We start from the raw sequence: 11,689 nt of genomic DNA on the forward strand, positions 1-11,689 counted from the left end.
AAGCACTTACTGAAGTGTATGCCAAGGTTAGTACGGTACTGCTTTCATAAATGTTAAGTAAGTCTGTGAGGATATTATTATCTTGTCGAAAAATTATGCTATAAAAACCCTGTAGACCTAGACACTCCATGGGCAGCTATTTTATGCTGGCCAGTATGTCAAAAAATTGCTTCATTGGGTCAGCAGGGTTTCATCACCATAGAATTGGACTAGAGCATATCAGCTGTTGTTATATTTATAATGACCTTTGTAAAATACTTGTTTTTAAGGCAAACAGCTTTACTGTGGCTTCTGTCTCTGCTCCTTCCTGGCTGCATCGGTTTATCATTGGCAAAAAAGGGCAGAACTTGGCAAAGATCACACAGCAAATACCAAAAGTATGTGAGTTTTATAAATAATGCAGTGAGATGCGATGCCTTTTCTCCTTCATGTCCTCATTCAATTCATTCAATTTTCTTCAAAAATTTTAGGTGCACATTGAGTTTACAGAAGGGGAAGACAAAATCTCTCTAGAAGGCCCCACAGAGGATGTAACTGTGGCTCAGCAACAGATGGAAGTCCTTGTCAAAGACCTGGTAAAGTATTCGGTTCTCCTTTTTGATCATCTTCTGAACCATCAGTGCCTGTACTTTTTTTTTTTTTTTTTTTTTTTTAAACAGTGTTCCATTGTGATCACTTTTCCATAACAAGCTTCAATACACATTTCAACGTTCAAAACTTTTTAATTTTTCTCTCGTTCTGTCCATTCAGATTTCCCGTATGGATTACGCAGAGATAAACATTGATCACCGTTTCCATAGGCATCTCATTGGCAAGAGTGGTGCAAAAAGTAAGTGAAAATTTTAAGTCTTTAAAGGGATCCTGTCATCGGAAAACATGTTTTTTTCAAAACACATCAGTTAATAGTGCTACTCCAGCACTGAAATCCATTTCTCAAAAGAGCAAACAGATTTTTTTTTATATTCAATTTTGAAATCTGACATGGGGCTAAACATTTTATCAATTTCTCAGCTGCCCCAAGTCATGTGACTTGTGCCTGCACTTTAGGAGAGAAATGCTTTCTGGCAGGCTGCTGTTCTTCCTTCTCAATGTAACTGAATGTGTCTCAGTGGGACATGGGTTTTACTATTGAGTGTTGTTCTTAGATCTACCAGGCAGCTGTTATCTCGTGTTAGGGAGCTGTTATCTGGTTACCTTCCCATTGTTCTTTTGTTTGGCTGCTGGGGGGAAAGGGAGGGGGGTGATATCACTCCAACTTGCAGTACAGCAGTAAAGAGTGCTTGAAGTTACTGCTGTACTGCAAGTTGGAGTGATATCACCCCCTCCCTTCCCCCCCCCCAGCAGCCAAACAAAAGAACAATGGGAAGGTAACCAGATAACAGCTCCCTAACACAAGATAACAGCTGCCTGGTAGATCTAAGAACAACACTCAATAGTAAAAACCCATGTCCCACTGAGACACATTCAGTTGCATTGAGAAGGAAAAACAGCAGCCTGCCAGAAAGCATTTCTCTCCTAAAGTGCAGGCACAAGTCACATGACCAGGGGCAGCTGGGAAATTGACAAAATGTCTAGCCCCATGTCAGATTTCAAAATTGATTATAAAAAAATCTGTGTGCTCTTTTGAGAAATGGATTTCAGTGCAGAATTCTGCTGGAGCAGCACTATTAACTGATTCATTTTGGGAAAAAGTGTTTTTCCCATGACGGTATCCCTTTAAAGGTAGTTGTACATCATTAGTTTTTCCCCCCCCCAATATTATGTTTTACCATTTTTATAGTTCTGTATTTAATATGTCAATGTGTCTGTGTTTGATGGGTCCCCAGAAACTAGTATAATCGTTTAGACAAATCTTGTTTGTGTATCCCGCCAGTGCCCAGAAGCTGCTACCCTGAATACATAAGTAAGATCTTTCAGTGGTAGAATGTATTGCACTAAATACAAAGTGCTCCAGCATTAGACCAAACTTTAGTGAAGGGATCTGGCTGGGTCATGGGCTTCATGTGCCTCGGCTCAAGGACTGGTCCACTCCACTAGGTTGATTGCTTGAATGTTGTTCTTGGCTGTTATGGCATTCTGTAATTTGACTTGCATTGATCACATTGCAGTTAACAAGATTAAAGAACAGTACAAAGTATCTGTACGAATCCCCCAGGATAGTGAGAAGAGCAATCATATCCGAATTGAGGGTGACCCCCAGGGGGTGCAGCAAGCAAAGAAAGATCTTTTGGAATTAGCATCACGTATGGTGAGTTTATTTTTTTTTTACCCTTCTGTTTTTTTCCCACGAACCCCCTATTTTCCCATAACTTGTATCTATTGCTCCTGTAGGAGAATGAGCGCACAAAGGACTTGATCATTGAGCAGAAGTTTCATCGGACAATCATTGGCCAAAAGGGTGAGCGCATCCGGGAGATAAGAGAAAAATTCCCAGAGGTAAGTCTTATGACCATTTTTTATTTTATATGAGAACTGGGCAAGTATTTGTTTGGAACAGAGGGGTAAATTCAGAGTATTCTTAAAGGGGTTGTTTACCTTTATTTAATATCACGTAGAGTGCTATTCTGAGACAGATTGCATCTGGTCTGTGATTATTTTGCTTTTTGATAAGTAGCGCTCTAGTTTGGAACTTCATCCGCTATTTGGTTGCTGATGTCCAGATTTCCCTAGCAACCAGGAAGTAGTTTTTAGCGACTAGGGCCTGAATAGAAAGCGAAGTAATAAAAAGTAACAGTGACAATAACATTGTAGCCTTGTTAGCAATGTTTTTATTCCCCACGGCCAGGGTCAGTGACCCCATTTGAAAGCTGGAAAGGTCCAAAATGAAGACCAATTGAAAAGTTGAGTTGGCCATTCTATAGTATGCTTAAAGTTAACTCAAAGGTGAACTACCCTTTTTAATAATGGGTGACAGACCTGTAATACCCACAAACAAAAGCAAAGTCAACCTTGATGTAGAAGAGCTATTAGTGAAGGCATGTCTTTTACACTGTGCCTTAAACCTGTATGTCTTACTCCCTTTCTGCCACCTGAAACATTTTATTTTTTTCTAGGTTATAATAAATTTCCCTGACCCGACTCAAAAAAGTGACATTGTTCAGCTACGTGGGCCCAAGAATGAGGTGGAAAAGTGTACAAAGTATTTGCAGAAGATGGTGTCAGAACTAGTAAGACCTTTACCTAGCTATGCATGCAGAACATATTGGCTATTAAATTACAATGTAAACATTTCATGATATGTAGTTCAGTACTCTGGTGGACCTTTCCTATAATATAGCGGGGTTTAGAAAATAAAGCCATCGTGGCCTATTGTAAAAACCCTTTCATACTTTACTCTCTGGACATAGTCTTAGTCTAGACTGTTTCTAACCACTCGAGCACTGGCGATTTCTTTCGGTGCTTATGAACTCCGTTGTGTAAAAGTGTTAAAGTTCTTATGAACACCGTGGCACTATTATGTCCATTAATGTTGATGCTTGTCTTCTAGGTTGAGAACAGTTATTCCATCTCTGTGCCGATCTTTAAACAGTTCCACAAGAATATCATTGGAAAGGGAGGTGCCAATATTAAAAAGGTGTGATTCTAGTGTTTATCTGTAAGTTCTCAGTGGTGCAAATATTAATATAACCATCTATATAATATAACCATCTCGTGGTCTGCTTTTAGATTCGTGAAGAATGTAACACTAAAATTGACCTCCCTGCTGAGAATAGCAACTCTGAAATGATAGTGATCACTGGGAAGAAATCAAACTGTGAGGCTGCAAGAGACAGAATCTTGGCCATTCAAAAAGAATTGGTGAGGATTAATGATGTTCTTAAATATGAAACTTCAAATATCTGCATGTGAGGAATGGGGCATCTCTTCGCTAAATTACAACTTCTGGCACCTTGTGATCATTGAAGGCTGGATATTGTTTACCTAGAACCAGTAACACTGTGTAATGAATATATGTCTCTGTCCGACTATGTTTGATCCAGGCAAACATCACAGAGTTAGAGGTCAACATTCCATCCAAATTGCACAATTCCCTCATTGGTGCTAAAGGCAGATTTATCCGCTCCATCATGGAGGAGTGTGGGGGTGTACACATCCACTTCCCCAGTGAGGGTTCTGGGAGCGATACCGTGACCATCAGAGGACCAGTTGAGGATGTGGAGAGGGCTAAGAGGCAGTTAATACAGCTTGCAGAGGAGAAAGTAAGATCTGATTTATGTGCACATCATTTATTGTACAGTCAATTTAATCCGCAGTAGAGTATATTTGAAGACTAACATTGGAATGTTCTTTGATCATCAAATATATTGTTGCGGTGTCTTTCAGCAAATAAAGAGCTTTACTGCAGAGCTTAGAGCTAAACCAGAATACCACAAGTTCCTGATTGGTAAAGGAGGAGGAAATATCCGTAAGGTACGCGACCAGACTGGGGCTAGGATTATATTTCCTACTGCGGATGATAAGGACCAGCAGCTTATCACTATTATGGGCACTGAAGAGTCTGTGAAAGATGCGCAAAAGGAGTTGGAGCTCCTTATCCAAGGCCTGGTGAGTAGGACACTGAACAACTCATCCTTTTGTCCACTTTCACTCCATAATACCCAACTACAACTTTGCTTCTTAAAAGATGCAATGGATGTCCCACTGCGATATTACTGCCTTGCATTGCTTTATAATTTATTTTGTATGTTAATGGGCTTGGTCGTTATTTTCCATTCCCTAGGATAACATTGTTGAGGATTCAATGTCTGTGGACCCAAAACACCACCGTCACTTTGTGATTCGCAGAGGTCAGGTCCTGAGAGAAATGGCGGAGGAATATGGAGGCGTGACTGTTAGTTTCCCACGTTCGGGAGTTCAGAGTGACCGCGTAACACTCAAAGGGGCTAAGGAATGCGTGGAGGCTGCTAAAAAGAAGATTCTGGAGATAACTGAAGACTTGGTAAGGGGGTTTTCTGTTTACCTACTCCACTCCCTTCTTTTATTTGGATGTGAATATCATTTAAGCCATCTCTTCTGAAACTGATGGGAGATATATTTGTATATTTTATGCAGGAGGCTCAGGTCACTATTGAGTGCTTGATTCCTCAACGGTTTCATCGTTCCATCATGGGCCCCAAAGGAACTCGAGTTCAGCAGATTACCCGTGAATTTGGAGTGCAGATTAAATTTCCTGACCGTGAGGAAACGCCTCAGGGAGGTGAGTTTTGACAGCCCCATACTATTCAACTATTGATTTCCCCCCCCCCAATATTGCTAAATGTTGACCATCTTATTATTATTTTTGATTCTTTAGCTCCTAATGCAGAGCCTCTTGTACAAGAGAATGGAGATGAAGGAACAGAGTCTAAGTCAATAGATCCTGACTCTCCCAAAAAATGTGACATCATTCTGATTTCCGGACGCAAAGAGAAGTGTGATGCTGCCAGCGATGCTCTTAAGGTATTTAAACGCAATTTTTAAAGCAAGTGCTTGTGTGTTTTTTTTTTTTTTAAATCTGGTTTGTACTGGTGTTTGTCAGGTGACTTGTATCACTGTAAATTTATGGGGGTGGCTTGGTGAGCTTTAATGTTTGTTTTTATGCTGGCAGGTGGGGGATGCTTCTAAACTCTGCACTGAACATGAAATTGTGTTGCATTAGCCTTATGAATTGTACCATAAATGTGCAAGAGTAGGATAAGGCCCCGGACACACACGTGCGGATTTTTGGCAAAGTTTTTAAAAAAGCTGACCGCTGCTTAAATAAGATAGCGTAAATTATCATTGCCTAAGCTTAAACTGCTAATCATATTTATGCGGCGGTCAGCTTTTTTTTAAAAAAACGCTGGCCAGTAATATTGCGTTTAGGTTATTAGATATAGGTGACTCCGCGTTAGGCAAGAGGGCTTATTTATCAATAGGTCAGTAGGTGTAATAGTAGGTGTAACAATGTAGGTCACCAGATATTCACTCAGCAATTCCATTGTTTTTTGCCAAAAGCTGGGCACTGTGCATTACCTGCAGCTCATTTGGATGTCTTGTTTTTCATCTTCCCTGAATAGCTGCATATGTGAATAAGACATGGATACATTTAGGAAGTAACTGGTTTCAGCAGTTACTGTAGAAACTATAATTTATTATACCATCTGTTCGATTGTATGGCACCTAGTGTATATAGGAGCATTATAGGTGACCACAGGTGAAGTAGTGAAATCTGGAAAGCTTAAAAGCTGCAGTTAAAGATGCCCATAGATGTTACAATTACGATCTTTCTTTGAAAAGATCTTTCCAAGAAAGATCGTTTGTTTCAATGCACATGTGTAGAGTTGAATTGTCAGAAATACATATAGAAACAATAGAATTCTACCAGATTCAGCAGTAACAATGGCCAATGTGTGGGTGCCTTCAAAGGCACACAATGAAAATTTTCTGTCTGGGCCGATCAACGACTGACCGATATCCAAGTCTTCTGCTGCTGTCAGCTCATTTCTCAACATAGACGCACCGAATATCGTACGACAGTGGTTTTGGGACAACCAAGCAGTAAAACAAATTCTCTGTGTCTCCATAGGCCTATGTCCCTGTCAGCATTGAAGTAGAGGTGCCATTTGATCTGCATCGTTACATCATTGGGCAGAAAGGAAGTGGAATTCGCAAGATGATGGATGAATTTGAGGTGAGTAGCTAACCTCTAGATACAAAGTGGGATCTTCATTTGAGAACCGTATGCTAATTTTAGGCAGGGCCCTGTGACATCCCATTTTACTTTTGCTCGATTATCTCTCTAGTATGTGGAATGTAACCTACCACATAAATATATTGGCAAGATTTATTATAAGATTTTCATGTATCATCTCAGGTTAACATTCAAGTGCCGTCCCCTGAGCAGCAATGTGATACAATCACCATAACAGGGCAGTCTACCAGTCTAGATCGGGCCAAGGCTGGACTTCTAGAACGAGTGCGGGAACTGCAGGCGGAGCAAGAAGACAGGGTGAGGGATCATTTTGTGTCCTTCACTGGCACTGTGCTCAGTAGGAATTTAGATTTGAGTTTGCACATTGTGTAACGTGCTAAACCTGCTGCATTTTTCTAGGCTTTGCGCAGTTTTAAACTGGCTGTTTCAGTTGACCCCAAATTTCACCCGAAGATTATTGGTCGTAAAGGAGCGGTCATTAGTCAGATTCGTTCTGATCATGATGTCAATATCCAGTTCCCTGACAAGAATGATGAAAACCAGGTAATATCTTTGAAACAACTGGAATTCTTGTAACCTCATAAATTCATGTAGAACTGTTGCTGTTTCCATGTACAAACACTTTCCAGTTCAGCTATTTTCAAAAATGACCTAGAAATAATGATGTTTCTCTTTTTAGGATCAGATTATCATCACAGGCTATGAGCGAAACACGGAGTCGGCTAGAGATTCCATTATGCAGATTGTGGGGGACTTGGAGCAGATGGTTTCAGAGGACTTCACCTTAGATCATCGTGTTCATGCCCGCATCATCGGCGGCAGAGGCAAAGCTGTACGGAAAATCATGGATGAGTTTAAGGTGAGATCTGTAGCTTATAAGTATCTGTTATACAAATTACGTGTTTCAGTGATGGGTGAACTGTTTCTTGTTAAAGGGGAACTATTGCGGAAATGAAAATTTTAATATAAGCTTTACCATACTGAAATAAGAAACTTTCTAAATACAATCAATTAATAGTTCTGCATCGTTTCTGAAATAATCAAGTTTATCTTCACTATCCCTCTCTTGGCATCTGTTTCAGGAGTTGGGTGTCCGATGAATGATCTTATAGGGGGGCTCCTTTTGCCTAGAAGATGTATTAGAGCTCACTCTATTAATCACCAGATATCTTGTCTCTCTACATGCAGAATTTGTGCAAAAGGCATTTACTTTTAGATTCTGTTTGTACTGGAATCAGTTGAGTGAACTCTAATTCATCTGCTAGGAAAGGGAGCTGCCCTATAAGATACATTGGATCATTCATTTGACACCCTACTGCTGCATGAAGACATGAAGAGAAACAGATTCTGAGAGAGGAATAGTAAAGATAAACTTGATTATTATTTAATTGTTTGTATTTAGAAAGTTTCTTACTTCAGTATGAGGAAGCTTATTTTAAATTTTCACGACCTTTAAATTACAAATCCCCAAACCCATGACAGACTTCTAGTTTATGGATACCTTTTAATACAACAGGTGTTCTACTGAATTTTGGTTAGTGCAGGTTTTCATTATCCAACCAAACCGGTTTTCCTATAAGCAAATTGTTTACCCCAAATTTATCAGATCCTAGCCACATTAACAATAGTTTTTAGTGTTTTAGACAGACTTAAATTGCAAGAGTTAAAACCAACCCCTTAATAAAGGCGAGAAGAGACATAGAGGAAGGTCTACTGAACTGACCGTATTCCTGAAGTTTAACCTCTGATATTACTCCGGATATCGCTGTAGGTGGATATTCGCTTCCCTCAAAGTGGAGCCCCTGATCCCAACCTTGTTACAGTCACCGGCAAACCAGAGGATGTGGATGAAGCCATTGATCATTTGCTTAACCTGGAAGAGGAATATGTAAGTAATAACTGCAATTGTGTATATTTATATAGAGTTGCCTTTAGTAAAGGGTTACTATTCCATGTATGCCATTTGTGCTTCATAATGGATCTTACGGTCCACTGATACCAACAAGGTGACTTAAGATCAAGGTGGCTATGAAGACATTTAATTTTTTTTTTAAGTGTAATTTTCATTTTGCCACTTAGATACTGTTGTCAGAATAAAATGTCTTAACACAATATTATAGTATATATATAATATAGTGGTTTCAGGAACAAGTAATAGTGGAGTTGTGGAAAACCATAGGTTCCAGCTGGAAATGTTCTTATCCCTTTTATGCTTTCATGGATCAGTCCAGCTCCTGTCTCCTGATGCTTATGTGACAGTTTCCTTTCTGTCAATCATTGTCCTTATCTTGCCTTATGTCAGGGGTTCAAAATGTACTCGAGACAGGATCAATTTGCCTTTACTGCACTGCTGCTAGAAATGCCTATGGCTGATTTAAGGGTTGTTCACCTTCCAAACATTTTTCAGTTCAGTTGTTTTCAGATTGTTCACCATAAACAAAGACTTTATTAATTTGCTTTCCATCTTTTATTTTTTTTACTGTTTTCCCAAAATTGAAATTAAAAGTATATTGTTCGTATCTCTGGGGTTTCAGTCTGGCAGCTCATTGATCCAGGAGCATCTGGATCTACATTTAGTTCATACAATTAGTTGATACATTTCTCAGCAACATCTCTGGAGTATTAGCAACTATTGTATCAATTCTAACAGCTGCCTGTAATGAAACTCAGAGATCCTGCTCAGCAGGGACAAAGATAACAAAAGTATCAATTTAGAATATTTTATAGGGCCGACGACCCCCTCCCAGAGCTGCTTTAGAAGGTGAAAATGAAAAATTAAACTTTACACTTAAATATTAGAAAAATGGTCAAAAATAGAAAGTAATTGGCAAAAGTCGTTATTTCTGGTGAACTGTCTGAAACCAACTGAACTGGAAAAAAAGTGTTTCATAGTGAACAACCCCTTTAACATAAAGAGTTCAAGATGGCCACGGTTTAGCTGAGGCAAAAGTAAAGAATGTATTGAAGTGGAATTGGTATAGACGGGGGCAATTATGTGATGGTACCTTTCTAAAGAAAATATTCCTTTAAAATAAGATTACGATTACACAAAAGAGTTTAAGGGTTGTTTTACCTTTGCTTATGACATATGTTCCCAGCAAATCTAAACCAAATGAGCTTTCCCTTTCAGCTGTCTGATGTAGTGGACAATGAAGTGATGCAATCCTATTTGAAGCCTCACTCTCAGGAAGAGAACAAGCCACAGCCATCCAAGGGCTTTGTAGTGAGAGATGCTCCATGGACTACAGGGAGCAATGAGAAGGTGAGCACCACATGTACTACTACTGTAGGGCCCAGAAGTTTATGCCAAGAAGGGGGTGGAGGAGTCGGGGTATGTTTTGGCAGCTCCTCATATCAGTCTTGGTTCTCTTCCGTTCTACTGCTGCGACCAGCATTTCTCCGATGTATTAATACATGGTTTTTCTCTTTTCCCACAGGCTCCGGATATGAGCAGCTCTGAGGATTTCCCCAGCTTTGGTGCTCCGGTGGCCCACAAAACATCTCCATGGGGCCCCAAGAGACACGGGGGTGGAAAAGGCCTATTGCCAGCTGACATGTCTGCTTCCTGTTAAACTCTTCTGTCGCTGTGTCACATTCACTTGCCCCGGTCATCTCCTTGTCCCTGCCCCGCCCTTCCCTCTGCCTCCTGGGATTCCCCTTATTTACCCATCATACAGTTTACTGTGCAGACATGCACATTTTAATGTTTCTCACTTCAAGGAGTTAATCAGCATTTCATTTTTTAGAATGTGAAGTGTGTAATCCAAGTATCTATACAGGCTCCAGCCATGCACACTCATTCTTTCCTAAAGTCACTATACTGCCATTTTGTGTATGATCTGCCATGTTTGGTACGTATTGTGTGCGCTCCATCAAGCCACATTCACCCAAATTGCCTTGTGGATTCATGTTCATATTCCTGAGATGGGTTACAGCAGCTGACGTGCCCCGGAATTCTATACGCTGGTGTGTCCTTTCCTATCAGACCTCTTGGCTGTGTTCAGTCGTAGTTCCACATTCATGCATGAAATGCTGTTTAAACTGAGGTGAGGATGATTTTGAGGGCTGCACAGTCCCACTCGTCATTCCCCTGCATTGGGGGGAGCCTTATGTCTTAACGCTTGATTCCTCCTCCAGATTAGAATGCATAGTGAGGAGCCCTGGAAGCCATTTCGGGGGAATATGCACAAATGAGAGGAGGGCAGAGTATATTGGTCTCTACCATCCTTCCTAATCTGGTTTTATCTCGTAATGGCTGATCATATTCCAAGCTGTGGAAGAATCCAAAATTCTATTGTCAACACTGACTTGTTGTGCCCCTATTTGCTGGAGATCATGAGTTGACTGGGCAACTGATTGGTTTATGGCTGCCCATCAATAGTCTTTCCTTTGTCCCTTTACCTCTGATGCCGGGGGAAGGGATCATGTTTTGTCCTGGTTGGGTGGGGGTGACATTAGTTTCAGGTCTTTCCAGACCTTTCCTCAGCCACCTTGCACCCTCCCGGACATTTCTTCTTACTGTGCCTCAGTATCAACTTCCTGTACATAAAGGACGGGAAATAAACATCCTTTAAAAGCCAGTCTGCTGTGTGTTGTCTTTTTTAAGAATGAAAAGTAGTATATGTGTGCCGAGTATGATAAAATATATTTTTTATATCCTTCAAGAAATATGTTCTGTGTCGTGTCCTCCCCCTTATGGTTTTGCAGTCACAGTGGCACTAGAGGCCATTGGTGCAGAATAAAGCAAATATATATGTATATTGTAAAATATGTTCCAGTAAAAAGGTCTAGGGAACTGTGTTTTGTGAACATATATTCCTGCAAATGTGTTCCTATTCTGTTTGCCTTCCCTCTAACTATTTATATAAAAAACTTCTTTTTTTTTAGTGGCTCTTCATGGGGTACTGCAGGGTTTTTGGCATAAAAACTAAGTTCCTCCAAAGCAGCCATGTTTAGTATCAATCTGAGGGTCATGCAGCAAGGCGGTAAGCAACCATTAAAGTGGAAGTAAAGTCT

At 40.3% G+C, this 11,689-nt stretch overlaps 1 protein-coding gene across 2 annotated transcripts in view; it reads left to right on the forward strand.

The window, feature by feature from the left end:
• LOC108718165 (vigilin) overlaps nt 1–11,253 on the forward strand; it is a 37,798-nt gene extending 26,545 nt beyond the window's left edge. For both annotated transcript variants that reach the window (XM_018265832.2, XM_018265833.2), the window contains exons 8-28: nt 1–26; nt 270–377; nt 471–575; nt 751–829; nt 2,109–2,248; nt 2,332–2,436; nt 3,054–3,167; nt 3,488–3,574; nt 3,667–3,798; nt 3,981–4,199; nt 4,324–4,545; nt 4,721–4,939; nt 5,053–5,197; nt 5,294–5,439; nt 6,548–6,652; nt 6,836–6,970; nt 7,073–7,216; nt 7,353–7,532; nt 8,445–8,561; nt 9,804–9,935; nt 10,111–11,253. The exon at nt 1–26 is cut by the window's left edge and continues 181 nt beyond it. In XM_018265832.2, coding sequence (XP_018121321.1) covers nt 1–26; nt 270–377; nt 471–575; nt 751–829; nt 2,109–2,248; nt 2,332–2,436; nt 3,054–3,167; nt 3,488–3,574; nt 3,667–3,798; nt 3,981–4,199; nt 4,324–4,545; nt 4,721–4,939; nt 5,053–5,197; nt 5,294–5,439; nt 6,548–6,652; nt 6,836–6,970; nt 7,073–7,216; nt 7,353–7,532; nt 8,445–8,561; nt 9,804–9,935; nt 10,111–10,245 — 2,795 coding nt within the window. In that variant the 3' untranslated portion in view covers nt 10,246–11,253. The remainder of the gene's footprint in view (nt 27–269; nt 378–470; nt 576–750; nt 830–2,108; nt 2,249–2,331; nt 2,437–3,053; nt 3,168–3,487; nt 3,575–3,666; nt 3,799–3,980; nt 4,200–4,323; nt 4,546–4,720; nt 4,940–5,052; nt 5,198–5,293; nt 5,440–6,547; nt 6,653–6,835; nt 6,971–7,072; nt 7,217–7,352; nt 7,533–8,444; nt 8,562–9,803; nt 9,936–10,110) is intronic.
• The last annotated feature ends 436 nt before the right edge of the window (nt 11,254–11,689 follow it).

The sequence above is a fragment of the Xenopus laevis genome, chromosome 5S, assembly GCF_017654675.1.
Source record: "Xenopus laevis strain J_2021 chromosome 5S, Xenopus_laevis_v10.1, whole genome shotgun sequence".
Lineage (NCBI taxonomy): Eukaryota > Metazoa > Chordata > Amphibia > Anura > Pipidae > Xenopus > Xenopus laevis.